This window comes from Eptatretus burgeri, chromosome 5, assembly GCF_056783735.1.
Source record: "Eptatretus burgeri isolate ZD-2024b chromosome 5, Ebu_testis_v1, whole genome shotgun sequence".
In the NCBI taxonomy this organism is placed as follows: Eukaryota; Metazoa; Chordata; class Myxini; order Myxiniformes; family Myxinidae; genus Eptatretus; species Eptatretus burgeri.
In genome coordinates this window covers 99228990-99249130 of record NC_140965.1, presented here as the reverse complement: position 1 = coordinate 99249130, position 20141 = coordinate 99228990, and the positions used below count along the sequence as shown (strand labels likewise).

The 20141-nt window shown below is 43.8% G+C and overlaps 1 protein-coding gene across 4 annotated transcripts in view; it reads right to left on the bottom strand.

Annotated features, from left to right (window-relative positions):
- QTRT1 (queuine tRNA-ribosyltransferase catalytic subunit 1) overlaps positions 1-20141 on the bottom strand; it is a 28172-nt gene that overhangs the window by 1184 nt on the left and 6847 nt on the right. For 2 of the 4 annotated variants that reach the window (XM_085883134.1, XM_085883135.1), the window contains exons 5-8: positions 9179-9294; positions 8196-8334; positions 2863-2938; positions 1024-1158 (exon numbers count right to left, since the gene is read on the bottom strand). In XM_085883134.1, coding sequence (XP_085739260.1) covers positions 1024-1158; positions 2863-2938; positions 8196-8334; positions 9179-9294 — 466 coding nt within the window. The remainder of the gene's footprint in view (positions 1-1023; positions 1159-2862; positions 2939-8195; positions 8335-9178; positions 9295-20141) is intronic. The other 2 variants (XM_085883132.1, XM_085883133.1) reach the window with 1 other exon arrangement.

Here is a 20141-nt window from a genome sequence, read left to right as displayed (position 1 = left end):
TAAGAAGTTGATTCACAGTTGGCAAAAAACGAGTTTTATTTAGTTATCTGACTAATGTATGAGAATACAAATGACCACCATCAGCAAATTAATTTTATCATTCCATCATACTGGACAGTTTTTAAAACTTGAGTTTGCTTGAAGTCGATTGGAGATGGTAGGGGTGAGAGCAGGAGAAGGCTTTAGGCTTTAAAATAAAATTAATAACCGGGGGAGGGGAGAAAGTTCATGATATGGGAAGGCAGCAATTTGATCTATGTAAATGTGTATCGTATAGTGCCGCCTGGTGGGAGTGGGGCCATGAAGCATGACCAGCTCGCTGGATCAAGGACATCACTGCGGCCCTGTTGGTATTCCAAGGCAGCCTGACGGTTTTGTATTTGTCTGTTTTGTACATATGTCCTGAAAAACCCAGAGAGCACTTGCTTGTGGGAGCCCCGAGAGCCACATGACTGCACTCGTAAGTGACCATATACAAATTGTCTATGCATCTCGGAGAGGAGGGGGGAGGAGATTGGGACCATACTCTGTGCAGAGCGTTGGTTCTGCTTAAGCAGTCTCCTTCGGCTATTGGGCACAATCCTGGATGGGTCGCCACTCCGACACAGGATACCAGCATGCTGGCACTCATTTTGCCAACCTCGGAAGGATGACAGGCCCAGTTAACCCCACCTGGTATCAATTCAACAGCTGAGTGGGATTTGAACTCAGGACCCTCGGATCTCAAGCCCACCACTCCAACCATGAAGCCAACACCAGGCATGCATCTTGACAGAATAGAAATGGGGAAATTAATCCTGCACAGAATGTATATGGGGCATTCAGGATAATGATGCAGCAATTTTTCATGGTTTCAATGGTCATAATTTTTCAATTTCAAAGGTCATGGTCAAATATGGACCAAAATTCAACTTCCATTACAACTACATGCCAACTCTGCCTGAGATTTATTTCTGACAGAAATCACACTCACAACCAGACATCAAAAATGGTAAAGATGCCATCGATGAGCAAGCTTATCACCTGCATGCACACCGACTCTTTGTACCTGGTGCAGGTTAAACAGGAACAATCGGGGTCAATTGGCTGAGTGTCGTGAGCATATTTTCCATGTTTCAGGTGTAGAGTTCCCCAAGGCACAAGAGCAGTTCCAAATCGCTGCAGAAAATAAAAAGCATTTGAGGTGTGTGGGTAAAAACATTATTTAGGTAATCAAATGAAGGCCTCTTCATTTGACCAAAGGTGCTCAATTAGCTTCAACCACTTTACAGAAATCTTACTTGCAGAATAGGGGACGAAATTAACATACAAGGTTGGGTATTCAACTTGTAATAAATACAAAGATGCACACAAATCCAAAGTACTATTAAAGCAAAACTCAGATTTTATAATGGGAGAATTACTCAATGTGAGCATAAAGGTTGTTTTTTTTCCAATCCACATCCTTGTAAGAAAAGAATGAATTATGAAATTCAGCAAAAGGAACTCAAAAAATAAAAAAATAAAAATAGAGCGACACTCAGTAGAGCGCATACCTCCGCAAGACTGAGCAGCTTACGTTTTGTAGCCCACTGATTGGCCGGATCTGCATTCGGACTTCAACCAAAATCGAATTGGCTTGCTCTTGTCACCTACCAAACTCATCCATCTAGTTGTCACAATCCGTCCATACGTTTTTGCGATATCGTGCGATGTATCGTTTTTAGCCCTATCTCTCATTGGTGAATATATTTTGCTGTGATCAGGATCCTATCTCTCATTGGTGAATATAAACGTCTGGGTAAGCGCGAGGTGATGTAGTAGTGATATTAGAGAGTGTCGTTATATGTAATAGAAAGACAACATCCACCCCTCCTAATGCATGTGTCTAAAAATCAACAACTCTGCAAGCCTTCAATTTTAAGTTCTACCCTTTGGAAATCTGTCTTTATGTTCCTTTTTAGCATTTTGCTAGGCCTTGAGGCACGAGCTTGGTGGGAAATTTCACAGTGCAACACCATCCCTCTGCAACAAGTACCCGGGGGAAAGGGGGGGGGGGCGTTCTCCCGGCTCGCTCGGCCATGAATTAGAGACAAGGCATGCGTGTGATCTGGCCTGGGGTCTTCAACTCAGTCGGCCATTACAGTTGCTGTTAGAGCGACCTGCCGGGATCCACACCAAGCAACTGCAATGACCCCGCGCGGCTACAACAATATGTATTATATTGTAAAAGCAACAAGTAAAGCATTACTAAGGAACCATGCAGTGCTGTGTGGAACTGAATCCTGATATTCCCATTCCTTCCGCATCACGTTTCAATTGATCATGCAATCCAGCAGAGCACAACAGCACAAACGAGTGGTGTTCTACTGTAGTTTACATCGGCGGTGTACTAGGTCTGCACAATGAGAATATGGGGTCCTAATCACAGCAAATGTGCAGAAGTTCTAAATTGGATGTTCTGGAATCACCAAGCTACATTTTGAAAACGAGGTGAAATTGAAGAACTGGAACAGTCGCAGCCATGGCAGGCTCACTTAAATGTTTGCAAATGACACGTTTTTTTTGTTTGTTTTTTTGCTTTTAATTCTGGTTTAAATGCATTCTCTCTCTATAATACATGTAACTGACACATTTCAGAGTGAAGTTTTATCATACAAGAAAGTAATAATAATAATAATAATAATAATAATAATAATAAGCATGTGAGGATATCTTTCTGTAGTTAGCCAAGTGCCCCATTTATCTGCCATGTGGAGTTCTTTGAAAACAAACAAAAGGTTAAAGAAAACGTCCGTTCTCCTTCGACTCATTTTGGGCATTTTAAAATAAACACACAAAAAAAAAAAAAACAAAAAAAAAAAAAACAAAAAAAAAACTTACTGCTGTACGTGTTGGATAAACACAATCGAACATGTCACAGCCAAGAGCAGTACATACAATCAGGTCTGTTGGATATCTGCAAAAAATTTTTTTTTTTTTTAAAAAGAGGAATATTTCACATCTTCATGCAAAACAGCTTGTTACAAGGTAACAACAAATTATAGGGTTATCATGCTATATCAAATAAAAGATCAAATACAGCATTGGAGTCGTCAGAAGAAACCCGAATAAGCAAACAACAAAGATATAAAAGAGACACAAATATAATAAAGTTATGGCCACAATCAAAAACGTTGATGATACGAGTTTACCCCCAATTCCTCATTATTTCAATGACAACAAAACGTGGAGGATGCACAAAATGAAAGTATCGATTATTTTTATCAAAATAATTTTGCTCTCGGTGAGGGGGGGGGGGGGCAGGGAAATGCAAGAGCTGGAGGACATTGAATTGAAAGAACACAAGAGAAAACAAGAGCAGCAATCACAGATTGCAGACCCTCACCAGGACTTATTTTGTGCGGCATTTGTGTAGTTTTGCAGTGTATTTTGTGTGGTGTTGGTTTGGTATGTAATTAATACGAGACATAATTAGAACTGCCATATTATAACGGCTGGCAATGATGACCGGGTACCAGGGCATCCCGCTTTCAATGATCGATCACCGGGTACCAAGGCGTCCCACTGGCAATGATCGGACACCTGACCCTGACCCTGACCCATAACGTTAATTATTATTCAATTTAATTCAGAATGGGATTAAAATTAATTCAATTCAAATCAAACGGAAGACCAAATAGGTACAGTCCTGCATTGGAGTAATCAGAAGGAACCCAAAGAAGCAAAGATGAAGTAATCAGGAGGAACCTGGATAGGATTCACATTTCAGCTGCTACTCCTTTACTCTCAAACCCATCTAAGCACAGCCAAGTGAGCCTCATTCAAAAAAAAAAAATGTATCAATTTTTTTTTAAAGAACACGTCAAAAAAAATTAAATACTTCTGGCTGTCAGACCATGCGTCAGATCAGGTTTAAATTTAAAACATAGATTTCCCCATCACTACTAGGTCATAATTGTGAAGTTTCACGTCGATCGATTAAGCAGTTCAAGGGAAATATATTTTAAAGATATTTCACTCAATGCAATATGGTTGCCAGACGGTGACATCAATTATAATTCGTGAATACCCTGGCATCCCCAAGGCTTGGGGAATATTTGTGTGAAGTTTCCCCTCGATCTGTTCAGCTGTTCTGGAGAAGATATTTTAAAAGGTTTTTGGGTAATTCAATATGGCTGCTAAACCATGTGACCTATGACATCATACATGAACCTTTTGTTCCTCATGGATAGGCAGTCATACGTGTATAGTTTTGCCTCAATATGTTCAGCCACTTCACACAAGAAGATTTTTGAAGGTTTTAAAAAAAATCTTATTTTAAACAATATGGCTGCCGAATCACGTGAGCGATGGCATCAATTTATTTTTTCTGTGGACCATATTATCCCGAGGTGACCCTCAAAATTTTTCAGACTGATCAGATGCTGTGTTGTACATATGGAATTGTGACATCATAATGAAGACACCTATGATGCCATAAATAAATCACTCATTCCCCATGATGAGTACTTGCTATGTGCCAAGTTTCAATTTTTTATTTGGTGTGGTTTCAGGGAAACAGAGGTCCAAAGTTTTTCCGTTTTTCCAACATGGCTGCCATACCACATGAACTATGACATCATAATTATAATTAAAACATTCTACATGAGTAGTTGTTGCTCCAATGGTGAAAAATTTGTCTCAATCTGACAAGCTGTTGCAGACAAAAATACGAAATTTCTGTGCGGACAAACAGACAGACAAAGAAACGGACCCAAATGCAATACCCTCTCCTCCCGTGAAGGTAACTAAAATGGCACTCGGAAGAGCGCATACCTCTGCCAGGCTGAACTGTTTACGATTTGTATCCCACTGATAGGCCAGATCGGATTTGGATCAGGACTTATGAACTGGATGAACTAAAATCTAATCGTTTTGTACTCATCGCCTACCCAACTCATCCACTAGGTTTTGTCATAACCTGTCCACACATTTTTGAAATGTCATGCGAGAAGTAGTGTCAATGAAGAAGGATTTGAGACAAATGTTTGGGGAACTAAGTTTGAAAGTATTTTCGAGATCACCGAGACCTGCTGATCAAAATGAGCTCGGGTGACCCTTTTGAAAATGTGCGCGTGGCCAACCGAGTGACTTTCTCAAAATGGATACCAGCGTCACACAATATCTTGCTTATTGCTCATCATCTCAAGGGATGTACAAGGTTTTTCTGCTTCAAACTTGGGAGAAAGTGAGGGATAGACATTTGGCACCATGCAAAGTAATAAAACGTGTCAAACTATATTTTTTATAATTGATCACATGACCCAATGTAACAAATATCAAGGCGAACATCGATCTTATTGGGACGATTTGGAATTGATAAATATTTATCAGTTTTAAATGGTTTCCTGAACATTCGTCACAAATCCTTCATAAATTACTCAACAAGTCGTGATATTCTGTCCATGACCTGGTACCAATGGAAGATTTGTCTGTTACTTTTTTTTTTTCCAGATAATTGTCAATGTCAACATTACATGTCAAAACCATTGATTATTGCAAAGGAGGGAAAGATTGAAGATCTGCACAATGAATCGGTTGAGGACAGCAGAAGTTGCATTCTTTGCGGTTGTGATGAAAAGCGTTCACTACTGGTGAGGCTGCTGTTACATCATTCATACAAGAAAAGATGTTTCCCAATGAAAAATCCATCAATGATCCCACGTACACAGGAAAGCAATGTGATCCTTTACAAAACCTTCAAAGTGTAAAGCCTCCCAAAGTAGAGTGATGAAGAGTGATGGTGATGCCATGGAAAACAGAGGCACAAGTGAGGCAGTTAGCCGAGCAGAGAAGCAACAACATTTCAGCTTGCCAAGTCTGTTTGAGTACTGTGTTACTGAGAAATGCCTTGCAAATACCACTGTCGCTTCACTGATGGGAACACTTAGTTGGGGGGGTATAAAAAGAGTGGGAAGAGTGGGAGGAGGAGGGAGAGAGAGAGAGAGAGAGAGAGAGAGAGAGAGAGAGAGAGAGAGAGAGAGAGAGAGAGAGAGAGAGAGAGAGAGAGAGAGAGAGAGAGAGAGAGAGAGAGAGAGAGAGAGAGAGAGAGAGAGAGAGAGAGAGAGAGAGAGAGAGAGAGAGAGAGAGAGAGAGAGAGGAAGAGAAAGAGAAAGAGAAGAGGAGGAAGAAGAGAAAGAGAAAGAGAAAGAGAAAGAGAAGAGGAGGAAGAAGAGAAAGAGAAAGAGGAGAGGAGGAAGAAGAGAAAGAGAAAGAGGAGAGGAGGAAGAAGAGAAAGAGAAAGAGAAGAGGAGGAAGAAGAGAAAGAGAAAGAGAAAGAGGAGGAAGAAGAGAAAGAGAAAGAGAAAGAGGAGGAAGAAGAGAAAGAGAAAGAGAAAGAGGAGGAAGAAGAGAAAGAGAAAGAGGAGGAAGAAGAGAAAGAGAAAGAGGAGGGAGAAGAGAAAGAGAAAGAGGAGGAAGAAGAAAAAGAGAAGAAGGAAGAAGAAGGGGAAGAAGAGGAAGAAGAGGAAGAGGAAGAAGAGGAAGAGGAAGAAGAGGAAGAAGAGGAAGAGGAGAAAGAGAAAGAGGAGGAAGAAGAGAAAGAGAAAGAGGAGGAAGAAGAGAAAGAGAAAGAGGAGGAAGAAGAGAAAGAGAAAGAGGAGGAAGAAGAGAAAGAGAAAGAAGAAGAGGAAGAAGAGGAAGAAGAGGAAGAGGAAGAGGAGGAAGAAGAGAAAGAGAAAGAAGAAGAGGAAGAAGAGGAAGAGGAAGAAGAAGGGAGGAGAGAGTGAAGGAGGGAGGAGGAGTGAGAGAAGGAAAGGGAAGGCAGCACGAGGGTAGGGGAAGGGAAGGGAAGGCAGCACGAGGGTAGGGGAAGGGAAGGGAAGGCAGCATACCGGGGCAAAAATACTTTAAATCGTCGATTGTGAAAACAATCTTGTTGCTGTTGTAGACTTTGGTTTCTTTGAATCCGCATTCACAACCATCACTAATAGGGACTCTCTCTGGTGTTTGGTTTTCAAATGTCTTCGCATATTGGACATATTACAGTTATGAGTAATGTGTATTGAACAAAATGAGCATGCAACTGTTGCACAGTCTTCTTTAACCTTCCCGAAATAGTTCCCAACTGTACTTCTGGACCTTTTGATTAACATGTTGTCAAAACTATCATTCGATGTATTGCCGACCCATCCGTCAGCAAAACAATCAGCACACTTTACCGGCCAACTCCAAGTGCCTTTGCTTTCATTCAAAAGGAACACACCCTTGGGGCATATTTAGTTTGCAAGTGACTTGCTTTTGCTGCTATATTGCAAACGGGACACCCCAGTAGCACGTTCCTTTTCAATTAATACATACCAGGCCATGTGTAACCGGAACATGCCCAACTGAAAAAGCACTCTGTTGGCCACGCGCACATTTTCAAAAGGGTCACCCGAGCTCATTTTGATCTCGAAAACACTTTTAAACAGAGTTCCCCGAACATTCGTTACAAATCCTTCATAAATGACTACTAATATGTCATTATTGGCCATATCTCAAAATGGTGAAGAATCACTTACAAAATAAAAAAAGAAAAAAAATCTTTAATCCAGATGTTCATGTTGATATTATGGATTACTGGAAGGGACAATATATATATATATATATATATATATATATATATATATATATATATATATATATATATATATATATATATATATATATATATATATATATATATATATATATATATATATATTTTTTTTTTAAGTAATTCATGCAACAAGAAAGTGAATGTTGAGCTTTGCCGGCACACGGAGCTTTTCAAACGCAGGGAAGCGGCCACCAGAAATGAGAGACAGACGAACACACGGACAGACATCATGGTTCGCAATACTGTATATTATATAACATGTATCACCAGTCACATTTTAATGACAAAAAAAATTGCTTTAATGATGTGATGTACGCATAACAGTCTTGAACAAAAATTACATTTTGAAAGAAGAATCAAATTGAGAATTCAATCAAAAAAGTTCCCAGAAGAAAATAGCAGACACCTCAAGGTTTTTTTTGGAAAGTCAACAATATTCTTTCCCAAACAGGGTGGCCCTTTACCCTGCCACGTTATCCAAGCAGCATGCTACACCAGCAAACTGAGCACCAAAATTATAAACTGCCTGACAAAAACCACCAGATAATTACACAAAACACAACATCAAAGAAGCGATGAGAAAAAATAAAGTTACCCGACTCCCATGAGATAACGGGGTTTATCTCGGGGTAATACAGAAGTACAAAGAACCACCATGCGCCAGAAACTCTCTTTCTCCTCACCCCCACTCAATCCCCCAATGGCATATCCACCGACAGGACGACGGCACATTTCTACGAAGGAAGGGTTAAAGAGGAGTAAGAGGTTGACACAACATTAAGTACAACTTAAAAGTAGTGTCTTAAACCAGATATCCAAGAACATCAACCAGCGGTTACAAATCGTAAACCCATTTAGAGGGGAACATCCGGGTTCAGGGATAAAATTTGAAAAACAATCCCCAAGGAAATAACAATTCAAACGAAAACAGGACTTGGTGCAGCGCAGACCTCTGCCAGGCAAAACAGTTAACGTTTTGAATCCCACTGAGAGGCCGAATCTGGATCTGGACCTTAACCAAAATAAAATTGGCTTGTTATTGTCACTTAATGAACTCATCCACCAAGTTTTGTCATAACTCATTCACAACTTTTTGAAACATCGTGCTATATATCGTTTTTGGCCCCATCCCTCAATGGTGAAGAATCACTTGAAATTAAAAAAAATTCTCGTACCCAGATCCAGATTTGGATCTTCAGCAAAATCAAATGTCCTTGTCACACACCCAACCTGTCCACCAAGTTTCGTCCGAATCCGTCCACAACTTTTAGAGATATCGTGCTATGTCACATTTTTGGCCCTATCTCTCAACGGTGAAGAATGACTTTAAAAAAATTATCGCATCCGGATCCGGATCTGGATCTTCACCAAAATCGAATCAATTCGTCCTTGTCAAACACCGAACATCTCCACCAAATTTCATTGGAATCCATCCACAACTTTTTGAGATATCCTGTTCATAAACAGATAGATAGACAGACAGGGGTGAAAACATAACCTCCACACACTTTCAGTGGTAGAGGGAGGAGAAGGTGAGACAAGCTCAAATACCAAATAAGAAGAAAATAAAGTTCAAACCCTGGAGACAGGACAATCGAAGTTTCTCATCGAGGCCTCCCTGGATGATGGCAAACAGAGTCTGGTGGCTGGGTCCACAATGCACAGCCACACAGCGGTCCAACCATCGCACAGACCTGTGAGCATGAGAGCAAGGTGACCTATCGTCGTTAACAATACACAAAGAGCATTACTTTGCAACAACTCATGACAAGATCATAAATTAATGTGTTAATTGTGTGAAATTTAGATTTGTACACGTCAATCACTCATGCATCTTATTCAGTGTTTGAAAGCCGCATTTTGATTACAAAACTCTGAACAGAAGAAATGTTTTTTTGTTATTCTCGAAAGGAGTGATGTGAACCAAGTGTTACACGAGAGATGGCTGAGGATATTAGTAACCCTTGTGAGTTGTATTTGTTTTTGTCACAGTACAACATAAAATGCTCTGGGCACACTGTTCTGAGTTGTCGAGCTTTGGTTCAAATCTTGATTTATAGCTATAAACTGTCATCCTGCTGTTTCGCAGGCAGGACGATTGATCAATGTGCAAGCCATCCTTCAGATGGGGCAGACATGCAACATCATACGAGGGGTAGTCAATAAGTAACTTTAAAATGTCAATATAAATTCGAGAATGTAATGTGTGTAGTTGCAGACGACATATCTTATATTTATGGGTAAGAGTCATGTTTTGCCTGTTATACATCTGGCAACATTGAGCGTATGACATCCAGGGCTGGATTTAGGGCAGGGCCCACAGAGCCATGGCCCCACGCCTCCCAGGGGCCCCGCGCAAACGCACAGATTACAAGAAATTCCGCTATTTTCCCCCTTTTGTTTGTTTGTGAAAAAAATCTAGTTCGTTTGTGTAAATGGTAAGTGAATCACAAAACAAATACTCAATATCCCTGTTAATTTGGCATCTGTTTGGTTATGTTTGTCATTTATTTTACATCTTTGAACTTACTTTTTTTCCTTTCCACTGATCACAAGAGCGCAATCTTAAGGTCTACCACAGAAATAGGTCACACAAATTGAGGGTTTTCCCAAACCCAGCAAGCTATGGCCGTCTCGATTTCATTTTTGCAAAATTACACACCCGCCCCTGAATCTATTGTTACGAATTCTGGCTCGCCTGGCGCGCGAGCGATTGCGTAACTTCAATCGCAACCGCATCGCCCACCGGACGGACAATTCAGTCGTGACCCTCCTGGAACTACCGCCAGGAGCCAGTCATGGGTGGGGGTTTAACCTCACCATGACCGTGCCAATTGCCCACCCACGCAGGATAGGGTTGCTCGCCAAATTCTACTGACCTAAGTACCTGCGCGAGTGGTCGACCGGGCGATCGTACCTCGCCGCAGGTCAGCCGAGGACACGAACCGCTCAAGCGGTCCGTTCCGTGCTACAGTGATAACCGAGCGGTGTTATCGCCGACCTCGACGGATGAGATTCTCTTCTTTACTCGGGTGTTCAAAACCCACTACTAAGTTATTCCGAGATTCAAGATGGCACTTTCAAAAGGGAAAAAGACGACGAACGGGATACATTTCACACAAGGACATTTATTTAAACAGCAGACGTATATACAGCCAAGGCAGTCATGCAATGTACAGGCACACAGAAGCAAAAGCAATACCACCGACTACAATTATTATTTACAAGCACAGTCACTTACACAGTTTCTACTTGGCAGGACATGGCGCCACAGCATGCATACGAAAACAAAGAAAAACCCTCCCCATAGGCAGGGAGGTAGACAGAGTTCGTAAACCTTTATGGCACAGGACCTGGAGGAGCGAACAGGTCCCGTGAGACCGAAGGGTCTTACCCACGCCCTTGTGGCGCGACGGTGGGCAGGTCGCGACGTCGACTCCCCATGGCCTTGCATAGCCGCGCCCTCGTGGCGCGATGGACAGGTTGCGACGTCGACGCCCCACGGCCGCGTAGCCGCGCCTGACCTCGGGCCCCTGGCGTGGTCAGCGAGCTCTCTCCGGCGTTGCCGCTGGTGCTTTCACGACCCACGACCAAACAAGAAAAGACTGAAGGGCAAAAGGGGCTTCAGGACCAGAGAGAGAACGGATGATGGACCACAGGGCGAGAGCTCATGGACCAGAGAGAGAGAGAGAGAGCGGATGATGGACCACAGGGCGAGAGCTCATGGACCAGAGAGAGAGAGAGAGAGAGAGAGAGCGGATGATGGACCACAGGGCGAGAGCTCATGGACCAGAGAGAGAGCGGATGATGGACCACAGGGCGAGAGCTCATGGACCAGAGAGAGAGAGAGAGAGAGAGAAGCCCAAAACGAAGAGCGAGGCACGTTGCTGTCCGCCTTAAATAACTCCGGGCTCCTCCCTTCGCTCCGCCCCGTTTCTGGCTCCACCTCCCTTCTGGAAGCTTCCCAAAAAGGGGCGTTCCCTCACCCCGACCACCTCACGCTGTTCATCCACCAATCGGTGGCGAGCTGCCCTCCCCCTGCCTCCGTCACACTCCTCGGAGAAACAGGCGGGAAAAATCCGTGCGCCCATCGGAACTCTTGGTTCCCTTTTTTGTTCGACGGTTTTCAACGCGGCTTGTTGCTTGCGTGGAGGTTTGTTCAAAATGCATGAGGATCCTGGCGCACATGGTAATGACAGTGGGGGGGGGGGGGAATGCAAAACAGAACGGGGCAGCAGGCATGGGTCATGGCAAAGGCAGGCAGGCAAGGCATGGCATGGCATGACAAGGCCGCTGTAGCAAAAACAGCCGGCGGACGATCGACCGGCACAGGCCTTGCAGCAACAGCCAGCGGATGACGTGGCCGGCACAGGCCTGGTCGCAAACAGCCAGCAGACGATCCGACCGGCACAGGCCTTGCAGCAAACAGCCAGCAGATGAAGTTGGCTGGCCTCTTGCCTTGTTCAAGAAGGTTGGTGGAGGGAGTGCGGTGGTGCTGGCCACTCGGAAGGCGGGCTCGGACCTACCCTACACTCTCCCTCCCAACCTATCGCCTTTGCCTGTCTCTGTCCATACCCACCCCCTTAATTTGTCAAAGATCAATTTAACCCCAACTTATTTTTTTATTTTTACTTCCCCACTATAAATGTCTCCTAACCCCCTTTACAGTCTCTGTTCGGCTAACCTATCCTGTCTCCTAGCCTACTCCCAACCCCTACGTTCCCTTCCCGGAGGGGAATAAGGGAGAGCTAGCGTCCTGTGTCGAGGCCCAACGAAGCTTCAGAATGGCCTCCTCAGACTTCAGCAATCTTCTTTATCCCAAGTGGGTCCAGCGGCCCACAACGAGAGCGAAGGGATGGATGGTGCGGAGCGGTACACTTCCTAATCCACCCGATCATTTAACTTTTAACTACCCCGGGGCTTTCAACAAGCCCCTCTCGCTTAAACTATTGGTTCTAACAACCCAGATTCCTGTCGCCTGTGTTTGTGTCCTCTCAAATTTCGGGCCATGCCCCCCAATTTTCTTCCCGTGCCCTCACACGGTTTCGTAGCTGGGACGCGTGGCTCCCTTGGCAGGAACTACCCTCTGCCGATTCCCCAACAATGGCACCCCCAGGCACTACACTGCCTCCGAGCCTACCAGCTCCCTAAAACTGGGGAGTGCCCTCTCTGGCAACTCCCCCTCGATGCCCACGTGGCATATTGGCACCCCGGGTCCCTTTCAGAGGGTCGCCCGTGCCCAGTACACTGCCCCCGTGGCATATGCCCGTGGAGGTTTGTTCAAAATAACAATAGAAAAAAGAAAAATGGCGATCTCAAAGAGTCACAGCCCGGTGAACATGAAGAATTCCCTTTAAACAATGGTGGGGAACTATCTGCACATAAACTTAGCGTCATAACTGATCTAAGGACCCTTTATGCTGTATTGCGAATTTCCACAGCCGTAACACTATGTTTGCTATGTACTGCGCAGGCGTACTGCTGGGGTGGTTATACTTTAATTGTGCAATTCAAGTTTACACACCAGATAATATTTTATTATACTTACAAGGTGTGTCTCGGTGGCAGAATAGTAAGGTTGCTGGCTGGTCACCTCTATGTGGATTCGGCGGAGTGGGTTCGAATCCTACTGGTGGCATATGTAAATCATGCGTCATGGCCGAGACACGGTGGTTTCCTCCAGGTTCTCCGGTTTCCTCCACTAGAGAGACACACCTCACAATAATAATCTGAGCCATGGAGAGATACTCGACAAGCCCTAGGCTTCTTATCAATCCACGTTAATATACGTCGTTTATTATTATTAAGGTGTGTTAGGTGTCAACTGCTGAAATATTGCTTTCTATTGTAGGAACTGCCTTTGTGTGGACCTGGTTGAGCCATGGCGGAATGTGAACGTGATCGAGGAAGAAAATACCAGTTTGGTGCGGCCAAGCGGAAGGAAAGCATAGCAGCCAAAAGCGAACGGAACAAGCTACCCAAAATTACAAGTTGGCTTAAGAGTACAACAGCCACAGTCGGGTTATACAATGAACAGGATAACAACGCAAAGGGAAACATTGCTACGACTACGTCAGCATTATCTGCTGTTGGCCCTGCTCCTTGTTTCAGTGCTGCTGATGCTAGCGGTGATAAAAACTCAAACGATTCTGCTTCAGAATGTGGTTCAGAAGTAAACAGCGAAACGGCTGAAGATTATGAAAAAGACATTGGCCTTTGGCCAGACCAGCTACCAGAGAAGTTCCAAAACTACTGGATCGAGAAGGGTAGTGCACAATGTCGTAATGTAGACAGTGACTACAAGAACTCCGCTGTCCGTGATGGAAATAAAACTCGTCATTGTACAAAAAAATTTGTTCAGTAGAAAACACACGTTATCTGGAGAAGAAATCGATCTCAGTTGGCCGCGCTATTCTGAAGAGACCGGCCGTCTGTTCTGTTTTATTTGCCGTCTCATGTCACCCATGTCAGACACTAAAAGTCGGTTTACATCCGGGTTCCAAGATTGGAAACACGCGAGGGAGTCGATAGAAGGACACAGTAATTCAGATCAGCATAAACAGGCAATGTCGAGCCTGGCCAGCAGAAAATCATTACAAGGCCACGTTAACGCTGGACTAGTTCGTCAGTACGAGTCAGAACAGCACTACTGGCAAGAAGTGCTACGACGGTGCGTGGATGTCCTCATGTTTCTATGTGAACGTGGTCTGCCCATCCGAGGTGATGACGAGGTGATCGGTTCGGTACATAACAGAAATTACCTGGGAGTGATGGAGCTTCTGAGCAAGTTCGACACTTTCCTTGCGGCACATCTCCATAAACATGCCAACAAAGGGAGCGGTAACGTAAACTACCTCTCATCGACAGTATGTAACGAACTAATCAATGTGCTGGGTAGAAAAGTTCTGAGTGCCATTGTAGCGGAAGTTCGGAGGGCCAAATATTACTCCATATCAGTGGACTCCACTCCGGACGTGTCGCACACTGACCAGCTATGTCTAACCATCTGCTACGTGTTGCCAGAGGGGCCAGTAGAGTGTTTCTTGACATTCGTGCCCTTACTGAATCATACCGGAAAGGAGATCGCAGACGTAGTTCTTGATTTTCTCCAAACGAATAAAATTCCGATCTCTGACTGTCACAGTCAATCGTACGACAACGCCAGCAACATGTCTGGAAAATACCGCGGCATCCAGGCGCACCTAAAAAGTCGTTGCGAATTCGCCGAGTTTGTTCCTTGCATGGCTCATTCTCTCAACCTCATCGGGATGTGTGCTGCTGAGTGCTGCACGGCTGCTGTGACTCTGTTTGGTATCGTTCAACGGCTGTATGTTTATCTCGTGAAGTCAACCTATCGTTGGCGCAAACATCGCGATGCACTGAAACACATGCCAGTCGTCAAGTGCTTGTCAGATACACGGTGGTCGGCCCGTGCAGATGCTGTAGAAGCACTGGCCAATGGATTCCAGCAAAATATCACGGTACTTGACGATCTTGCAATGGATGAACATCTAAAGGCAGAGGCCAAAAATGAGGCATCCGCTATTCTGAAGGAATTGGAAAAACTTGAGACGGTGATGCTGCGAGTAACATGGCAGGAAATTTGAAAGAGGTTCAATGCGACAAGTCAGCAGTTACAAAAGCCAGGGCTCGATTTGAACACGGCAGTGAAACTACTCGAATCACTGACAGAGTTCGTACAGGACCTACGGGAACGGTTCGACGACTTTGAACATATCGCTATTGATAAATGTGGTCACAGCAAGTACGAAGACGATCGGCGACATGTTCGAAGGAGGAAGCGACACCATGATGAAGTACACAGCGCCGATGACACCAAGTTACCGCCCAGAGAGAGATTCAGGACCACATCCTACATACCCATCATTGATCAGCTAACAACGTCACTAGGAGATCGCCTCAAGGCCTATGGAACACTCCGTCAACGTTTCTCATTCTTTTCAGAAATAACGACCATGCAGACAGATAAGCTCCGCGACTCCGGTGCAGACCTGGTCAAGAGTTACCCAAACGACCTGGAACCTTCTCTGGTTTCGGAAATTGTACATTTCCAGGCATTTCTCAAGACGATGCAGACAGAAGACTCGGAAAAATTGTCTGAAACTACGACGTTTTCCACAATCCACAACTACGATATGGTGGCAGCGTTCGCCAACGTGGAGATAGCTTTGTGGGTATACCTGTCAATGTTTGTCACGAACTGTACGGGAGAACGATCATTCTCAAAATTGAAAAGGATCAAGAACTATCTGCGTAGTACGATCGGCCAAGATCGTTTGGCATCGCTGGCCATACTGAGTGCTGAACACAAACTATTCAGGAGAATAAGCACACGTGAAACAATCGAGGACTTTGCGCGAATCAAAGCAAGGAAGAAGCTAAAAGATTCTGTAAGTTTTTAACATCTCGCAAATATATTGAAGCAATTACCCCCAACGTGTGCAATTATGCAATCATATCTGCAAAAACGACAAAAAAAAAAAAACTTTCTACATTGAGATTTGAGATGATACCATCACGTTTTGGTTTTGCGATTATTTTCTCTGTTCCGTTGTTTTCATCCATAGTGGTGTTTCTTGTATATAAACTTTTGTTACTTGTAGTTTCTGAAATACATGTTTTTACACATAAACCGTGTTTTTTTCTTTTGCCCAGCCGAGGTTGGTGCATTTATATATGAATACTTTTATAAGCATATATGAAGTAAAAATGGCTGCGGCCCTGAGAGGGCCCCACGTACTTCTTGGGCCCAGGGCCTCGCAACACATAAATCCGGCCCTGATGACATCAGTCGAGCAGTTCCAAGATGGCGGCTTCCTTAGAAGCATGCAATAGGGAGGAGCAACGTTCTGTCATCCGTTTATTGGGAAGTGAGGGTGTGAATCTCAGTGAAATCCATCTCAGAATGAAAATGCAATATGGTGAGGCATGTTTATCGCTGCAGCAGGTGTACGACTGGGACAGGAAGTTCAAAAGTGGAGTGTCCAGTGTGGCAGACGCTGCTCACTCGGGCCGGCCTCACACAACCGACGCAACAGAAATGGTTGCAGGAGTTGAGCGCGTGCTAATGGAAAACAGTCACTTTACACTGGATAAAGTGGTCTCTCAATTGAACATTAGCCATGGTTCAGCACACCATATCATTCACAACGTGCCGGGGTTCCACAAAGTGTCTGCAAGGTACATGCCTAGACAACTCAAACCTGAAATGAAAGAACATCACTTTTAAACTTCCTGTCCCAGTCGTACACCTGCTGCAGCGATAAACATGAGTCACCATATTGCATTTTCATTCTGCGATGGATTTTACTGGGATCCACACCCTCACTTCTCAAAAAACGGATGACAGAACGTTGCTCCTCCCTGGTGTATGCTTCAAAGGAGCCGCCATCTTGGAACTGCTCCATTGACGTCATACGCTCAATATTGCCAGATCTATAACAGGCAAAAGATGACTCTTACCCATTGATAAAACATACGTCATCTATAACTACACACATTACATTCTCAAATTTATATTGGTTCACGAAAAAAAAAAAAAGTGACCACTATATTCGTTATTGTCTGTCTGTCTGTCTGTCTGTCTGTCCCGAGCATAGCTCCATGGGTTTTGATCCGATCCTGACAAAATTTTGGTGCGAGGTTTATATCATGATCTTGTTGCGTTTTCCTGAAAATGGGCATGGTGCGCCCAATATGGGCGGAGCCACGCCCAAAAGCATGTTTTTAGGGGGTAGCCGATTTCAAGTTACATCTTCTCCTAGGGGGTTTGTCGCATCTGACAGGGGTTTCGGTATTTGGTTAGCCCAATGGCACCTGCATAGCCCCATGGAGCTCGATTTTTCATTTTCATCCCAAGGTCAAGGTCACGAACTTAGAAAATTGTGAATTTTGACATAAAAAAATTTATTCTCCGAGGGGTTTGTCAAATCTGGCAGGGGTTTCGGTATTTGGTTAGCCCAATGGCACCTGCATAGCCCCACAGAGCTCGATTTTTCATTTTCGTCCCAAGGTCAAGGTCACAAGGTCATGAACTTAGAAAATTTCGAATTTTGACATAAAAATCATACGACCGCCAAAACTTTGAGAGTTAGGATGACAATATTTTTTATGCATAATCTTGAGGTCATTCCCCACCTAAAGTCTTGAAACCATTTTGCTCCATCTCGAACACCTTGCCCGTGGCGCCCCCTTCAAGTTTGTTTTTACGCTGATTTCATCAAAGTATGGATAATCCGAGGAGTGCGAAATGCCATATAGCCTATATGACATTATATTGTTCCTGGAATGTTCCAGAGGAAGTTTTGCACCAAAGGTCATAATCCTTGACCTTTGACTTTTAAAGGTCACAAAGGTCAAATTTTCAAAGTTGTGGGAATCGAACCGGGTTTTCGACGAACTAACTCCAATAAGCTATAGCACGTATCCTGTTTCCTTATTTTAATGTCCACAACATTGTTTTGTGACCTTTAAAGGTTATGCAAAGGTCAAATTTTGAAAGTCGTTGAACGAAACCGGGTTTTCGACATTTTGCAGCTAATAACCCGTCACTCGTACCACATCATGTTGATCATTTTTATAACTTGGTCAAACATTATCACATTGTCTCATCCTTGACTTCTGAAACAATCTACATCGTCAAATACCGCTCGTGAACCATCGTCGTCTTCAGACTTGTCACCATTTTACAATTACTTTTTGACTGCCCCTCGTATTTGTAGTATTATTCACAAATTATCTGTTCCTGCCCCCCACTCCAAATGTTTACTGCAAATAGATGTGATTATGGTATGTGGAAAGCTATCACACCTCTTTGAAGCCCTTGTGTTTATCACAAAAGGACGTTGTTGTGAGCTAGGGTGGGAGATATTCCCGAGTGACAATGGTACAACTTATTGATCTTGTCTCTTGCTACAGATATTGGAAGTTGCTACATGCATCCTGACTTTCCAGAGGTAAAATGAGATCATACAAAACATGTAATGATGGATGTTTGCAAATCTGGATTCATTGACGAGTTAAGGCCATGACAATGAATATCTTGAATGTCATCCTGTTGTCTCATCTGTACCATCAGGGTGCTCCAACCTGAGGAGCACTCTGATGATTTAATGGTCACAAAATAGGTTTGGCAGGGGGGGGGGGAGGGCTGCGACCAGAGTGGAATTGAGGTGGAACTGTGTCGTGGCCTAAAATACTGAGCTATGGTCCCGAAACGCTATGGTCCTGAGCTACTGAAAATAAATTATAATCTGCGCATGCTTTTATTACCATTTAACTTTTTGTGAAGAGATACAAGAAGAAACAAAGAAGTTCAGACAAAGTCACAAGCTGGTCAAACACTGGGAATAAATCTTTCAATCCAGACAAACCTCACATTCTCACTATCTCTCTCTGAAAGGACCGTTTGGCAACCGCCCTCCCCCCCCACCCCCCACCCAATCCTCCTGAAGAAGTTCAATCATTCAAACTCCTGGGTCTCACTATCAGCCATGATCTTTCTTAGGTAAACCACATTTCAAAGATGGACTACAAAGCGTCCTGGGCATCCTCAGTCATACAAAGTCTTCAGAGTGTCCTAAGGGCAGCCCCCTTCCCAGTGGCACAGCAAAATGGCGTTCTTTCTTGCGATATTGCTATGGAGTTCACATCCACGTCTGTCAAAAATATATATATATATTTTTTTTTTTTATGTGCACCATTTTGATGACTACGTTTGCTGATGAGTACATCGACCTCTAAAATGAAAGTATTTAAAAGAGTAAGTGCTGACAAAAAGGTGAAAGTGCAATTTAACTTTCACCTCCAGTAAATGATAAACTACACCAAAGTACAAAATAAAATATTTGCTAAAATACCATCGCTGTGACACTTAAGAACATCAAACGTGATGTGTGCAACCATCATTTCAAATCAAGTAAACATTCACAGGTGTTGAGAAACTTCTGGCTCAGATATTCAACTGCAGACTTGGCATCCTCCATTATTCCAAGTTTTTCCTTGAAAAATGAAAACTACTCTCAATGTAGAAGGCCTTTGCCCATAGTTCATTAGAGTACTGCTCTCTTCAATGGGCTGGCACCCCAACATCACATCAGTCTCTCCTAGATTCTATGGAATCTAAAGCTCTCAGCACTATGAAGATCTCCCACATTTAGGCCAAGGCACAAGGTCTGTTGCTCTCACATTGCAGGCAGGTCGGTGGCCTGTCTGTGTTTTACCTGCTTTCCTCTGGTCGAACTCCCTCTGATCAGTCCCCCGACTCTCCCCAGCAACTTGTGGATGCATGCGTTCTTCCAGTAACCCCCTCCTGGTTGAAGTTCCAAGATCCAGGCTGAATGCACACATCAACTCTTTTGTTCTTCCAATATATGGAACTACCTCACAAAGGCAATCCCACTCTTACCACCATGGTTTCAAGCAGGCAGTGCACCATCTCACATCATGCCCTATCCTTACCCACAATCTATTTATCCCCATTAACCTTTCCTAACTCATCCTTCTTGCAGCATTTCCTTCT